A 16,738-nucleotide genomic window follows, 5' to 3' on the forward strand; every position below is an offset into this window, starting at 1 on the left:
TGTAGCTTGTATGAGTCACATTTTTAAAGTGCTCATGCACACTCAATGTGAAAAAGAGTTCAACTCATGAAAAACAAACACTGGAATATGTAAAGAAAACATAAATAGACTGCGCTCTGGCTTTCAGTGAACAACTGTTGTTCCCTGTGGTGTGTTGGGAGAGCAGCCGTCGCCCTCCCTCTCAAATCCAGCCTGCATCTGTGTGAATCCCAGTATTTATCCTGCAGCACAGCTTCTCCTCCCACTCCTTCCCCTCCACCTCTCGCAGGCCTGGAAACATAATGTGATGGACAGGCCAGGGAAGGTTGAGCCAATGAAAAAGTGGGAGTGCCGCACCCCGTGAGCCGATTGGCTGGCCTGACACTAAGCAGACTGAGCCACAGACTGCAGATCAGGGATTAGGGGTGGGTCTTTACGCATGCTGAATGGTGTTGCTACTGTGCAGGAGGCCTTGCAGTGCTGTTACTTTACACAGGAGGATCCAGACAGATCAGCAGTGACTCCAGATTAACCCATTTTCCTACTCGCCATCAGATGCTGTAGGCCCGTCTGCATCTGCCCATCCACCATGGTTGTTCCTGAGTCCCAGGACAAAATGTACTACCCTCCTGAGGACTTGCAGAGGGATGCTCACGTGCCTGATTTTAACTCCTATCTGGCACTGTACAGGAAATCTCTTGACAATCCAGAAGGTAGGTGAAACACATCTTTATTTTTAGCATGGTTATTTTCCAACCTTTCCCTTTGTGCAGCCCTGAACACTGACCGCTTGTCACTGTGTTTCAGCTTTCTGGAAGGACATCGCTGGTGAGTTCTTCTGGAAGAAACCTGCAACAGGGCCAATGCTGCAGTACAACTTCGACGTGACAAAAGGGAGCATCTATGTCAAATGCATGGAGGGTGCCAAAACCAACATGTGCTATAATGTCTTGGACAGGCATGTGAGGGAGGGGAACCTGGGTGACAAGGTGGCCTATTACTGGTAAGCTCCAGCATTCCCTCACAGTGAATGATGGCTTTGATGGGAAACTCTCACCCGCAGTTATGTCAGGCATTCCCGCCAGTGGCTGCTGTGTCCCCAGTGCACCTAAACAAACACAATATCAGTGCTTCACTGCTCCTTCTGCTGTCAGGAGCAGTTTTACAACCTTTTTCGCATTTTGTAACATTTACATCCAAAAACTTCAAAAAACTAAAGCATTTTATTATTTGACATTATCCATGCTTCTGTTTTTTGAACTCTGCTGCCACATATCTGACCGTTAACCATAAAGTTAAATCTGTTGTTTTCCCTTGTTTTCACCTCACATATTTGTCCTGTCAACTGGAAATGCTTTCCGACCAGGAACTGCTTGTTTTGCAAGCTCAGCAGGTATAGGGGTTCAACGAAACGCCGCTCAAATCGTCATTCACACACGACAGCCTGTTTATAGTGTGTGCAATACATGAAAACCCTCATGTAATAGACGTGCTGTGATGGTGTCACAGTCTGATCCAGTCTGATAGCTGTATTGATATGCAGGTTATCGGTCTTACCATGGTTTCTTCTGATCATCAGTTCACTCATGCCTTAAAAAAATTCCCAAAGCTGTCTCAGAGGACAGGATGCTACATAAATAGGAAGAGAAAAAAACATATCTGTAAAACATAAACTAAAGTTGATGAATGTAGTGAAATATTGCAAAATTTGTCACATGGTTTTGCCAAAAGTTTATTAGTTTGGGCCAATTTTAAGCAAGTAGAGCATGAAAGTTGTTCAGACAGTTGTCCTCTGCAGCAGGTTTGTGGTGTCGTCTGTATTTGTATCATAAATGTATATTTTGAACCAACATATTTCATGCACCTCTTATTTTTCTTCACTCTACAATGTAAAGGGAGAAAAGTTTCCATTACAAAACCTTTATAATTCAAAATTCAACATGGTCATGTGCACAGATCGGGACAGTGGGTTTACAGCAAGCAATGAAAAGTCTGAATCAGTCTCACTTCACAGCATGCAATTTAACAAACGCTGCAAAATGGTACAATAAGGTGTATAAGAAAGGAAGTTAAACCACTTAAACAGGTAATAAAAATATAGATCTAGAGTTGCGTGTGTGTGTGTGTGTGTTTGTGTCAGGAGATGCAGGCGACTGAGTTCAATGTCTTTTTCAGTGTCACTGAGTTGCTGGATTCTGCTTCTTCTCCAGGAATGTCAATAGTTTTTACTTTTAACATTATCTAAGCTTGATGCTGTATAAAATACATGTTTCCCTTTTAGACGCGCTAAAGACAATAAATAATCCAAACCAATGAAATTTGAGCAGGAATACATCAAGTATGAGATCTTGGTCATGTTTTTCATTACTAGGCTGTCTATTCTCAGATTTGTATAAAATATCTGCCTCGAGCAGCTTCACCTCGTCTGGATGTTTTACAGCAGACGACCTCGCAGCTTCAGAGACTTGATAAATGTATAAGTCATGTTTTAAAGAAGGGTAAAGGGTCAAGCTTCTTAAAGTCTTAAGTAGCTTTGACCTGAAGGGGTCACATTGAAAAAACACAATATGTTATATTAATGCAGTCCAGTGTAGGATCTAATTATACAATGTTGTTTGTTATTTCATGTCAGAATCATTGATAATTACTTTAACTTTTCCGTTTTGTTTGATTTGTGAGTCATCAGTTTGTTCAGTGCATTTCTTTCTAATTCATGACGTGTCGTTGGAAAAGTCATGTATGTTATGAACGTTTGCATGAATATTAAAAGGGAAGATGTCCCAGAACTAGTACCTGTGGAACTCCATTTCAAATCAGTTTCACTGATCTGCAGTACTATGACAACTGGTTCTCTTCAGGCGGTTTCATAATGTTTCGATGCCAGTTTATTGCATCGTTTTTGTCTTTTGGCCTCACTCGCTGCCTCCAGGCTCGTCAGTCAACACAGTCTACCAAATAACCGTCCTGAAAACCGTTCACACTCCATATAGACCGCATAGTGACGAGGGTGGCGGGTTACCTTTTCTCTGATTGGAGAGGAAAATCCCTTCTGATGAAGATGCTCAGAGATTTCAGAGTGTGTTTTCTGCTCTTCTCAGGGAGGGGAACTCACCAGACCGCCATGAGACCATCACGTACCGCCAGCTGCTCAGCCAGGTCTGCCGCTGCGCCAACGTGCTCAAGCAAATGGGTGAGGGCCTGAAAACGCAGCACTGAAAACTGAATATGATTAAAAACACAGAGATAGCACTAGGTTGGCCGTGTTTTAATGTTACATAGTCATGTTGCTGCTATTGTTAGACTCAAGATCATGTTTTGTGATGTAGGACATTCAATTTTTTGAAATTGTGTTGTGTTCTTTTCTCTCGGTGGAGGCGTGAAAAAGGGAGACCGGGTGTCCATTTACCTGCCCATGATCCCAGAGCTCGTTTACACCATGCTGGCCTGTGCCAGGATCGGTGCCATTCACTCAGTCGTGGTAAGTCCTGACGGCCTTGAACACACCACTCTGGCTTTACGTGGAGTGTGTGAGTTACACACACATCTGGATTCTTGGTGCTGTTTTTCCTGCGCTGATGGTCTGGCCCTGTTCCCACATGAGACCAGCGGCCGAACCCGAGCTCGGGCTTCCGTCTGGCCCGACCGGCGGGTTCCAGCCGTCTCCTGTATGAACGCTGCGCTGACAGCACCTGCACTCAGATATATGGGTCAGACATGTTCTGGCTGCCTGCAGCCCCCACGCTCTGTGCAGTTTTGCCAGCAAGCCAGCTCTATTTTAGCAATCTAACCTTGGTCTTCCACACAAAGGTTAGCCCTGTTAAAAATATCTGCATGCGACTCGCTCCCAAGTGGCTTCTTTTTAAGACTCCTGCTTAGTATGAATGACCTTGTCTGTGCTTTGTCATTGTTCATTTACCAGCTCGGATGCACAACCTCGGACATGAACGACACTTCTCGACACAAGAAACTCACGTTGCTGTCAATCATGAGTTAGCGCTGGCGTAAGATTCGATCGTAGATCGAGCCAGAGACACTTTACTGAGTCCAAAGGTGCCAGTGACCCGATTCATAATGCGCCACTGACACTGAAACCTAATGCTGTGTGAACTGCTAACCTTGGCCGCAAAACAAGCGTCTGGTGGGCAACGCAGTGCACGGCGGCCAAATAAAAGAGCAGGTCAGGGGCGTCCAGTTCACTGTGTGAGATTAAAGATCACTGAGAGGGAAAGGAATGAGTCATCAGGTTATAAGCTGCGTTTTAAACTCCCGTAGCTCCAAATCTTATAAACCAGCAGCGTAGATTTCATTGAAACGAACACCTGTGGAAGAAATGAAGACTGTGGGAGGACACCAACACACACACACACAGGGAGAACATGCAAACTCTCTTTTGTTTTCTCTCTCTGCTGTTCAGTTTGCAGGCTTCTCCTCCGAGTCGCTGTGCGAGCGGATCATGGACGCTCAGAGCAGCGTCCTGGTGACAGCAGGTCGGTCCAGCAGACTTTTTGAGTAACGTGTTGTTGAGCGATTCCCTGCTGGGTTTCCATTCAGCGTTTCCTCTCCAACAACACAGACGGCGTTTTCAGAGGGGAGAAGCTGATCAACCTGAAGCAGATCGCGGACGAGGCTCTGCAGAAGTGCAGGGAGAAGTAGGTCCGGCACACGAGGCCATAAAGCTGCTCTGTGTTTACCGTGGAACACGGTTCGAGGCCCCGGCAGGTATCAGGGCCGCGCCGAGGTGCTTTCACATGACCAGGTTGCCGGGCAACGTGGAGCACTTAGACTCATCAGGGAAGTCCGAGCCGCTCATCTCCCGTGGCAACGTGTGCATCAGAGGGACGGGAGCGAGGTGCACGGCATGATGGGAGGGCGCACAGATGTGCTGGAGGAAATCAGCTCCAAATTATAAATCATAGCCCAGTGTAAAGCTGCTGCTTTACAATAAACAACACAACCACAAAAATACAACAAAGCCGATGAAGATGTTCAGCCTATGACCCCTGATTAAAAAAAAACAATTAATCTAAACTTCTGTATTTGCACCTGAAATGCAAAAAAAAAAGAAAAAAGAAAAACCAGTCACAGATTTCAACTGAATCATTTCCTAACAGTCAGATTGAGAACCTTTATTGAGACCATTTATCCATTTCTTTGCAGTAAGTCTATAGTTTGATTTCTAGAAGAAGGCGATTCTTTCTTCCTGCATTGATAAGACTGAGCTGTATAAAGATCCTCTCATTTTTATTTTAAGTCTGACTTTGAGTATAAACCCAGCAAGAAGAGTTCAGGATCCAATAAAATGTGTTTGGAAATAACCGTTTTCTACAACCTTTGAATTTTCTGACATGTTTCTGTGGAGGAAATCATAAACATAAAAACAGTGAAACGGTTTTTCATCTCAAAACCTTCAAGAAAACAATTGTTCATGAATGGATTTCATTTATACAGCATATTGTTTCACAGCTTCTCTAGCCTCAAAGCACTTTTATCACCACACACAGGAGAGGGGATCGAACCTGAGGCTAGAAGACATTCCTGAGCTCCACACTCATCCACAGCCACAATAAAAAAAAAACATACAACCTGAACTTTTATAATATTTTATTATAGTCACATGACTTGATTGGACTTAATGCAATCCCTACATCTTCCTCACATTGGCATTAATTTCTTGTTTTCCAGACCATTTGATGGTCGTTTATGAACCGTTTGTTGGTTTGTGTGTGTTCTGCGTCTTACATGTCGTCTGTAATGTTCCTCACAGAGATTCATGCAGCGTCACCAAGTGTGTCGTGGTCAAACACCACGTGCTGAGGACCAGAAGCGGCGCCGCTTGCAACAAGCTACAGGTAAACCACGCTCGGACGACTTTATCTGCAGGCTTACCTGAGGAAAATGTTTTAAACATTTTTGTTCATCGCAGTACATGTGCTGTCAGAATGAAGTGTGAAACCTGAAAGTTGAAATAAAATTTGAAGCCTCAACAGTTTGGACTAAAGCTTTTAATCTCCACTACAGTTGCAGTGAAATAAGCTCTAAAATGTGTGTTTTAATTAAATAAATCATGAATTAAAACTTTACTTTTATGCTTGTACCATGGATGCTTGTCGTGATGATTTTAAGTGGTTTGGATAGGGGGTGTCAAACATAAGGCTCGTTGGCCAAAAATGGGCCACAAGAGGCTCCGATCCGGCCAAACCAGAAAGCAAATGGCTTTATGTTTAGACTGGATTAATTTTATGTAGTAATTTTTTGGTTTTGTGAAAATATTAACACTTTCATCATGTATACTCTGCTGCACCACAACAGCAAAAAGACTCAAAAGTTTAAATTTAAAGGTCAAAAAGGAGACACAAACAGCATGTAAAACTGACTGACTTAAATTCCATCAATCCATCTATTTTCCACTGCTTATCTTGGACCGAGTCCCAGAGGCAGCAGTCTAAACAGGGATGCCCAGACTTCCCTGTCCCCAGACACTTCTAGCTCTTCCTGGAGGATCCCGAGGCGTTCCTAGGCCAGCCGAGAGACATAGTCTCTCCACCATTTCCTAGGTCTTCCCCAGGTCCTTCTCCAGGTGGAACATGCCCTGAACACTCCAGGAGGCATCCTAAACAGATGCCAGAGCCACCTCAGTTGGTTCTTCTGGATGTGGAGGAGTAGCGGCTCTACTCCGAGCTTCTCCCTGGTGATGTAGCTCCTCCAGCTATCCCTAAGGGAGCGCCCAGCCACCCTACGGGGGAAGCTCATTTCAGCCACTTGTATCCAGGACCTTCTCCTCTTGGTCATGACTCAAAACTCATGACAACAGGTGAGGGTAGGAGCAAAGATTGACCGGTAAATCGAGAGCTTTGCCTTTCAGCTCAACTCCCTCTTCACCACAATGGACCGCTACAACGACCACGTCACTGCAGATGCTGCACCAACCCGCCTGTCAATCTCACGCTCCATCCATCCCCCACTCATGAACATGACCCCAAGACTCCTCACATAAGCACCAGTCCTCATGTGTTTTGTAGATTTGGTTTAAGGACCTCACTATTTCACGTCTGCTTTTTGCACTGGTACCAGTGTCTCTCCGCCCACCTAGAGAGCAGACCACCTTCTTCTGGTCGAGGACCATGGCCTCTGATTTGGAGGTGTTGATCCTCATCCCTGTCGCTTCACATTCGACTGCAAACCGCCCCAGTGCATGATCGTCCAGGTCTGATGAAGCGAACAGGACAACATCATCTGCAAAAAGCAGACAGGAAATACTGTGGTCCCCAAACCAAGTCCACAAAACACATGTGGACTGGTTGAGCGAACTCCCACGAGCTATCGAGCACCCTATGGAGGGCCTAGAGCTGGTCCAGTGTTCCACAACCAGGATACAAACCACATTGTTCCTCTTGGATCCAAGGTTCCACTATCAGTCAAATACTCCTCTCCAGTACCCTGGAATAGACTTTCCCAGGGAGGCTGAGGCGTGTGATACCCCTATAGCTGGACCACATCCTCTGGCCCCTCTTTTTAAAAAGGGGAACCACCACCCCGATCAAGCTACTATTCCTGATCGCCACAGAGACAAGTCAACCAAGACAGTCCCTGCACATCGTCCAGCACAGACCCCACCAGGTAAAAGAAACTTAAATTTTACTCGAGCGCTACTAAAAGAGCGGGGAAGGAGTTCCCCTCTTCCGTGCACGCAAGCCACAGGCACGAGTGTTTCACTGAGCTGCATTACGCCCAAGGCCTGCAGGGGCTGCTGTTTTGCATAAAATGTGCAAACTCCTTATGGTGTGTTCACACCGGACCCGTTGCAAGCGTCACGGGTGTTGTTTTTTCCATTCAAAGTCTATGGTGGACGAGCTTCAACAACACACGTCAGGCGCTTTTTGAGCGTCGCTTTTGAGCGTCGCTTTTCGAGCGTGGGCGACGCGCGTCAGACGCGTCGTGCGTTGCATGCGTCAACGCCTGAAGTTGGGGAAAATTGAACTTTTGAAGCGCCAATGCAGAGTGTCATCCAATCACAGACAAGTACTCTGAGCGCTGATGCGGGCCAGAAGGTCGTCAAACTAGGCCCGGGAGAGGCGGAGGTACCGCTGAAAGCGAACCGAAACTTAAGGTACTCAGGGCGAATCTCGTCCATCCCCCGGTGTCTTGCCACCTCGGAACTTACCAACCCACTCAGTGACTTTAATTTGAGTGATGGATGATTCCCCCTCTGAGACTTGAGCCTCTGCTTCCTCCATGAAAGACGTGGCAACAAGATTGTGGAGGTCCTCAAAGTATTCCTTTCACTGTCAGATAATCTGCCCAGTCGAGGTCAATAGTGTGTGAGGCTTGAATCCTTTTTCAGAACTAATAATCTCCATTCATACATGTTGTGTCATCATATCTTAAGCTTGTTTTCTAGTTTCGGATTTCTAGTGAAGCCGATGTTGGCATCTTAGTGTGTGACGGAGTGTAATGAGCTGGTTTGTGTTGGATTTGCCCCCTGTTGCTGCTCAGACCCCCTGGGACGCGGAGTACGATGTGTGGTGGGACGAAGCCATGACCGACTCTCCGGAGGAGTGTGAGCCCGAGTGGCTGGACGCCGAAGACCCGCTGTTCATCCTCTACACCAGCGGATCGACCGGCAAACCCAAGGCAAGGCCCTGGCCGACCCACGGAGTTACTCACTACGGCGACTCGCCGTCAGCGAGGCACCAGGAGGAAAGAAAACTCCTGCTGTGCTTGTAATTTCTCACTTATCTTTCAAGAGAATCACAGCTTCCATCTCCTCTGATAAGCCTGTAATGATGTTAACCGTGCCTGCTTTTACATAATCTGCTGTGAAATAGTGAGAATTAATGACTTTCCAATGTGATTAATGCAATCTTAGAGAGTATCTCTGATTGTGAGCCTGGAAACACGACAAAATGATGTTTCTCACTCTGATGCACAAAATCCATGTAGAATTCATCCATATGTTTCATGATCTCCTGTAAAATATGACTGTACTTCACTGTATGTTCCCACAACATGACTCACACACACACTCACACACACACACACACCAGCATACACACCCCCGTCCCGTATTTACAGTGTGCCGATGGTCCATCCTCTCCGCAGGGCGTTCTCCATGCCGTCGCTGGCTATCTGCTCTACACCTCGCTGACCTTCAAGTACGTTTTCGACCATCACCATGACGACGTGTTTTGGTGCACGGCCGACATCGGCTGGATCACCGGCCACTCCTACATCACGTATGGCCCCCTGGCGAACGGCGCTACCAGCGTTCTGGTGAGTCGGAGCGGCGTTGTTTACCTGGCCGATGCACAAAGCCAAGCCATCGTCAGCTCAGCGTGTGCGTGTGTGTATGTGTGTGTGTGCAGTTTGAAGGGATTCCCGTCCACCCTCACGTCGGCCGCTTCTGGGAGATCATCGAGAAGTACCGAGTCTCTAAGTTCTACACGGCTCCCACGGCGATCCGCCTGCTGATGAAATACGGCCGCGAGCCGCTGCAGAAGTGAGTGACAACACAACTTTTAGGCAACAGCAGGAGAGCTTTGACCTCACACACAACTCTCGTATGTTAAGGAATCTGTGCAGATTTGCCAGGTTTGACCTCTGTGTGGATTCGCCAGGTACGACCTCTCCAGCCTGCGGATCCTGGGCACCGTGGGCGAGCCCATCAACCCGGAGGCGTGGCAGTGGTACCACGAGGCGGTCGGTCAAGGCAGGTGTCCCGTGGTCGACACGTTCTGGCAGACGGAGACGGTAAAAGGACACTCAGAGTCCGGGCGACGTTTTCAGACTTCCCCCTCCTGAAACTGTCCTCTTTTGTGTGTTTGTGTCTCGTCAGGGAGGTCACGTCCTGGCTCCTCTCCCCGCCGCCACGCCGCTGAAACCCGGCTCGGCCGTAAGTCACAGCGTCCCTTCTGAAATTCACGAGCATGCTGGTGTTGAGGGAGCTTCATGTTTTCTCTGGTTGGGGCGTCGTTTCAGACTTTTCCTTTCTTCGGAGTGGAGCCGACCATCCTGAATGAGCACGGAGAGGAGCTGGAAGGCGAGGCCGAAGGTTATCTGGTCAGTTTTCCAATCCGGCCAAACCGCCAAGAAAATTCTAAAAATCTTAAAGAAAACATTGATGTTTTTGATCAAATTTCTAAAGAGTAGCGCTGAGCATCAAGCTGATTTGAAAGCTAACAAACTAGCATTAGCCTCAAAGCCATGCTGTCAGGGGGAGTTTGAAAAAAACTCCCATAATGCAACAACTGAAGAAGTTTCAAAGATATGCCATTGGATTTTCACATCAGAAAGTTTCATTAAAATTGATTTATGTTGATTTTAAAGCCATTAATTCTTTTGGTGAAAATAGAGACATTTTGATCCTCATAGTGTTAAAAATGTTGCTGCTGCTGTGCTCAGCGTTGTTTTCATGCTGTTGCAGGTCTTCAGGAGGCCCTGGCCCGGAATCATGCGCTCAGTGTACAGAAACCACGAGCGCTTTGAGAACACCTACTTCAAGAAATTCCCCGGTTTTTATGTGACCGGTGACGGTGAGTCGGAGAAATCCGCTTCAAGCTACCATCACTCACAGCTGAAATGTCAGTGGGGGCGAGTCGGCAGCTTCCCTGCTCTGAATTTACATCCTGATGTATCACTAAAGCGCCAGAAGAGCCTCTTGAGGCAGGGAGCGCGATGCTATAAAAACTTCTTTCGGGGGTTACGCAACTTGTTTTCCTGTCTTTGGTTCTCAGGCTGCAGGCGGGATAAAGACGGATATTACTGGATCACCGGGAGGATCGACGACATGCTGAACGTGTCAGGTGCTGCGCCGTGACTCGGTCTGGGACGCCGATCCTTCCTCTTCCCCGTCACCCCATCAAAAAAACAAACAAACCTGGCTTTCGAATCGTCCCGCAGGTCACCTGATGAGCACGGCCGAGGTGGAGGCGGCTCTGGCCCAGCACCCGTCCGTGGCCGAGGCGGCGGCGGTGAGCCGGCCGCACACGGTGAAGGGAGAGTGTCTGTACTGCTTCGTCACGCTCAAAGACAGCCGGGAGTTCAACCGCACGCTGGAGGAGGAGCTCAAGAGACTCGGTGAGGATCGAGTCCAGATCGAATCCAGCTCGGCTCCGGCTCACAGGAAACCACAGATCACAGATCTGTTCTATTATCTACTTGTTTCTGGCCAGTATGCCATCATTTTTATTAACATTGAAAGCTTTTAATTTGTTTAATAGCTATAACATGCTCTTTTTATTATATGTGTGATTTTTAATTAAGTGTTCTTTACACATTTAATGCAGATAAAATAGCAAAAAAAACAAAAAACTACATAATTTAAAAAAAACTACGTAGCTGTAGTTGTATTTAAGTACCACTTCAACTTCGAGGAAAAAAAAACACTTAAACACCATTTTAAAGTTGTATTTTTTACAGTTATAGTGACCTCCGGAGCTTTTTCAGGATGACTTCCTGATCACAGAGTTTGAATCGTGACCAACATGAATTCTCAGTTCAGTCAGAAACTCACTGGAATCATTGAAATATGAAGTTATCCTGAAAAAACAGGCAGGAGCAGTGACTTCCTGTCACCAGGCTGTAGCCAATTTATCAAAATACAGATAATCTAGATAAACTGGAAATGTGTTTGAACAGGTCAAAATAATTGGATGACCCCCGAAATTTTTAGAAATTAATGTCCAGTGACAGAAAACATCAGATGAGAAAAATTAGGATTTTACATGTTCGTCTGAGTTACAGCAATAAATGCATCCAGTGTGAAACCAACATCATGAAGATTCGTCCAAACTGTGGAGCTCCGTTTTCTTTTCATTGTCATTATTAACCCTCTTCTTTTGTTTCCTTCTCAGTGAGAGAGAAAATCGGACCAATCGCGACGCCGGACTTCATCCAAAACGCCCCGGCGCTTCCCAAAACTCGCTCAGGTAACGACCGGACGCCTCGACAACACTCCTCCATCGCCTCCATCTCCCTGCTCCTCCTCCATCAGTCTCCTCTTCCTCCCTCAGGAAAGATCATGCGCCGGATCCTCCGTCAGATCGCCCGAAACGACCATGACCTGGGTGACCTCTCCACGCTGGCCGACCCCAAGGTGGTGGAGGTGCTGTTCAGCCAGAGGCGTGAGGCTGCAGCCTGAGCGCCGCCCTCCTCCGCCCTCCTCCTCAGCCTTCTCTTTTCTATCTATGCATCGGATCAAATGAAGCCGGTCAGAACCAGCTGCAGGTTCTGGATCGACCGGTTCCCCTGCTGCTCGGTTCTGGATCGACCCGTTCCCCTGCTGCTCGGGTCTGGATCGACCCGTTCCTCTGCTGCTCTCTGGGATCGAAGGACTGCTCAATTTTCTGTTTCAGTGAAATTGGGAACGTCAGGCGACGATTTAATGAGTCAAACTGAACGTGAGCTGAGTGTTTCATGTGTTGACGAGCACGAATGTCTTTGGGCCAAAACATCTCTCTCTCACACACACACACACACGCACACAGACACACGCACACACACACACACACACACACACACACACACACACACACACACACACACACACACACACACACACACACACACACACACACACACACACACACACACACACACACAGACAGACAGACACACATACACACACACACGTTCTCCTGCGGTGATTCAAACCTGCTTTTGTCGCTTCTCTTTTTGAATTTTTCACTCTGCCCAGCTGGTTTTGACTGATTATCAGTGTTTATTTCCCTCCTGTGTTAACATTTGTATGACCTGAGAATAAAATGCTTTCTGCTGCTTTTGTTCTCTCTTTCCCTCTGAGCACGGCGGCTTCCTGGCGCCCCCTCGTGGCAGGAAACGAGCCCTGCAGCTGCCACCTGCCACCTGGGTGTGAGATTCCTGTTGTGCCCCTGGCGGGGCTTTTACCTTTTGGTCCTGTAATGATGCTCCGAGTTTTCCCACAGCTTTGAAGATGAGATGTGTGCAGCAGGGAGCAGCCATTATGGCAGAGCTCAGACATGAGAGGCCTGTTTAATCTTAAGAGTTCTTTTGAAACTGTAAGCGCCAGTCATCTTAAAAAGCACAAAAAGGCACAATAATCTGATTGTTGTGGGTTTTTTTTTTTCTCCCATCGCCTTTTAAGAGATTAGATTGCAGCCGTTTGTCATGAAAGCAGCTTTGAGGGACTGCGCTCTTCATCATCCCGTTAACGCCGGGTCGCGTACAGTGGGAGGGATGCTCCTTTGTCTCCTCCGATGCCTCGGCGGTCACGTGCATGCGGCGATGTGCGAGAGTGGAGGTGGGCAGGGCGAGGGATGAGGAGGGAGAAAGAGAGAGAGAGAGCCAGCAATGGGGCAACGTTACATCACCAGGCCCAGCACCAGCAGCAGGAGGAGCAGGAGGAGGGGTTACCATGGCAACATCTTCACCACCACCTTCACACCACCCTCCTCACTCCCCTGACTCCCCCGTCTTTTCTTCTGGTCCCACAGCAGCAGCAGCAGCTGCAGGATGCTTCAGGTTTTCACACGTTTTCAAAAAGAGCTGAAACAAGCGAAGCGACTCCTCAACATGACTTTTCCACCTGATGCCTCTGAAGGAGCGGCGCCGAAATTCAGACGCCAAAATAAGAGAATCAATGATGTTGAAAGGGTTACAGTCTGCATGTTTTAGGACTGAGGGAGGACATCAGCATAAAAAAAAAAAAAACAATGAATGCACAGGGAGAACATGCAAACTTCAAAATCCTAACCTGGTATCCTGTCAATGTGAGGCTGGAGTGCTAACCACTGCACCACTGTGTAGCAAACAACAAGAAACCAAGAACATGCAATGGCAACAGCAATAAAATTAACTAAAACTCCTCATTAAAATTCTAAATGTTTTCTGTGGGATTCCGTAAGCCTAGTTTTTAAAGATGCATTATTATATATTTGTTTATTTAGAAGTTGTATAAATAAACTCACATCAGTCTAAGATTAATAAAAAATGATCAAAAAAATGAATTAGAAAAATTTTGGGAAAAAAATTCATACATCGGAATGAAAAAAATGATTATTTCTGTGTAATTGTGCATAAAAATCTCTCTGATGTTGTGCAGAGATCCATTGATCAGGCTGCACAATTTAACCAAATGCAAATGAGCATTTAACGGTTTGAATCTATTGATCTTGATCATAAATGTTCGACCATGTTTCTAAATGTCTCCCACCTCTGGTAGGTTGGGTGAAAACTGGAACTCTGAAGTTGATTTATTAAAAAATGAACCTAACAAACTCAGAGAATGTCATGTTCCAGATGAACAGCTTCCCATTTCCCGCCTCTTTCTGTGTAAATCGATCAGCTTTACAGATCAGTGGATTTATCAGAAGCATCAGATCAAACTTGAATCCAGCTCAGCTCCACGCAGAACAATAACCCCAGAAATAAACAGATTCGTCTGATGTCTGACTGTCTGCAAGAGATTAAATTCAACAAACTGAGGCTCTGAAGCTCCGAGGAGGATCCGGTCAGTGCTGACGGAGCGTCAACCCTCTGACGGCGGAAAGCAAAACACTCCTGAATTATTGATCAGTCTTCAGGAGGTTTGCTCTGTGAAGTCGGGACACTTTCAGTCTGCAGTTCACCGCAACGGAGAACTGATCAATCAGTCCCGTAACCCTCATCTGCAACACACAGCGAGAAAACTCCACAATAAAACTGAAAAAAATCTGCTTCTACTTCATAGTGGAGCAAACATGGGGACTGACTGTGTGTGTGTGTGTGTGTGTGTGTGTGTGTGTGTGTGTGTGTGTGTGTGTGTGTGTGTGTGTGTGTGTATTCTTCACATTCTGACAGAATAATATATTCAAAGTGGCACTATGGCACAGTTTTCTACACTAGAACAGCAACAATGTCTGTACACACACACACACACACACACACACACACACACACACACACACACACACACACACACACACACAACTTTCCTTTGAGGAAATCCTTCATTATTCTGCCTGTGTTGGTGTGAACTCAGATCCATGTGCGTGTGTGTGTGCGTGTGTGTGTGTGTGTGTGTGTGTGTGTGTGTGTGTGTGTGTGTGCCTGCCTGCCAGGCACATCCAAAGCAAATCAACGCAGACAAAAGAAGAATCAAGTCGGCACCAAAATGAATGGTGTCTTTTTGTTTTTGCCCGTCAAAAGGCGGACAGATGGTCCAACTGAACTCTGAGGCGGTTGGTTTCGTTTTGTAGTGTGAGTCGAGGCAGGAGGCTCCACATGACTCCAGTAAAATCACTAAAGTTGCATTTATACAGATACAACAAATTAGAAACTTATAATGGGACAGCACGCCTAGATACTTTCAAAAGAATCTTTCTCATCGTTTTGTACAATTTAAAACATAGTTGCCTGCAGTGGAAAAAGAACAACATGTAACTCAAACTAACCTGTTTAGTCCTTCAGTACCAGTTTGTATCACAAGGTGGTGCATTGAGTTACATTTTATGTGTTTTGCATTAATTCTACACAAACTGAAATATTCCGATGCTTTTTTTTTTATTTCACATAAACACAATCTGGTTTGGAAACTATTTAACGAAATAAAATAACCTAACGATCACTAACAGTTACATTACTTGCACGACGATTTCATATGAAAACTCAAAACTTTTGTTTCATTGTTGGAGTCTGTTTCCATGACAACGGCGCTCAGAGCTGCTAAAAATGCGACTTTTTTTGGCAAGGGCTCCAAATGTGGAACTTCAAAAAAAACAAAGTTTTTACTCTGAGGTCATGTAAACGGGGGAAAACATAACTTTAAAAATCCTCCGACTGCTTCTTCATGGAAACGAGGAAATTTTCATTTGAAAGGCGGTATTAACGGGGCTTCAGTAGCTAATGCATTATTATTCATCCATGTTCTGAGGCAGGGATCCTCAACCACCCGCAATAACAGAATCCAAAGTTTTATTTTGAAAGTGTGGATTTAACTTTCTGTGATTCTGCTCTATGTTTTATTTTGAAAAGCGCTTGACTTCTGCTGGCGCTTATTTAAAAAACTATGCTTCTTAAAACTGGTCAGTGGTGCCAAAAGGTTCAGGGACTGATTCAACTTGGACTCCTATACAGAATCGAGCCAGGGCTTTTCTCTTTGTGAGGCAGAAGAGCGAACCGCTACACCACTAATTTTCCTAATCTGCATTTTACAAAAAGCGCTGTAGTTTTGTGAATCGATGATTTGACGTGCCAAACCGAACGCTCATTTTTCTCAAACGGCTCTGCTGCGTCGGCTCAGGGTTCAAACGGTCGTCACACTCGCCCAAACAAAGGCCCTGCCTGTTTACTGCCACGACAGGGCATCTCTGGTGGAGCTAAACTGAACCCTCCCCTCTCTGAAGCCCCACCGTGACGCCCAGCCTGATCCACGCCGCCGTGAACACACGCCGAGCGGCGTGGCGGCGGCAGCCTGGACGGGCCCTCGGATGAACACTGGAGCCTCTCGGGGCCTCAGGGCTCAGTGTGAATCCCTCGACTGCGGCGTGCACGGTTGCCATGGCGACGCCTCGGCCGATGGCGTGGCCGGGCCTATTGTACGGCTCATTGTCCGCTTGGGGCCTTGGTGCGTGGCGGCGTGCACGTGCATTTTGGGGGCCAGGATTTCGACAGAGCAGCGTGGCGCTTTGGAGAATCCATTCAGATATTTCTATTCAACTAAACATGTTTGAGACAAACTGATAATCAATGCTTTAAAGTTCACCTGCTCACTGAGAGAAAGCGATTGATTTTCAGCTGTTGAGCAGTT

General features: G+C 46.5%; 1 protein-coding gene across 1 annotated transcript; it reads left to right on the forward strand.

Annotated features, from left to right (window-relative positions):
- Nucleotides 1–497: 497 nt before the first annotated feature.
- Nucleotides 498–12,518, forward strand: LOC115405112 (acetyl-coenzyme A synthetase, cytoplasmic-like). The gene is made up of 18 exons (XM_030114574.1): nt 498–692; nt 787–982; nt 3,078–3,169; nt 3,354–3,457; nt 4,394–4,466; nt 4,553–4,628; nt 5,744–5,828; nt 8,473–8,610; nt 9,079–9,249; nt 9,342–9,475; nt 9,594–9,726; nt 9,812–9,868; nt 9,955–10,035; nt 10,400–10,508; nt 10,710–10,778; nt 10,876–11,052; nt 11,829–11,903; nt 11,988–12,518. The coding sequence occupies exons 1-18, from the start codon at nt 569–571 to the stop codon at nt 12,113–12,115; spliced, it is 2,022 nt and encodes a 673-aa protein (XP_029970434.1). The 5' UTR covers nt 498–568; the 3' UTR covers nt 12,116–12,518.
- Nucleotides 12,519–16,738: the final 4,220 nt, after the last annotated feature.

Source organism: Salarias fasciatus, chromosome 18, assembly GCF_902148845.1.
Source record: "Salarias fasciatus chromosome 18, fSalaFa1.1, whole genome shotgun sequence".
NCBI classification, from domain to species: domain Eukaryota; kingdom Metazoa; phylum Chordata; class Actinopteri; order Blenniiformes; family Blenniidae; genus Salarias; species Salarias fasciatus.

Coding starts and splice junctions, on each gene's coding strand:
- LOC115405112 (XM_030114574.1), top strand. CDS start 569: ATGGTTGTTCCTGAGTCCCAGGACAAAATGTACTACCCTCCTGAGGAC. Junction 4,629..5,743: donor CTGCAGAAGTGCAGGGAGAA/GTAGGTCCGGCA, acceptor TGTTCCTCACAG/AGATTCATGCAGCGTCACCA. Junction 9,869..9,954: donor CGCTGAAACCCGGCTCGGCC/GTAAGTCACAGC, acceptor GCGTCGTTTCAG/ACTTTTCCTTTCTTCGGAGT.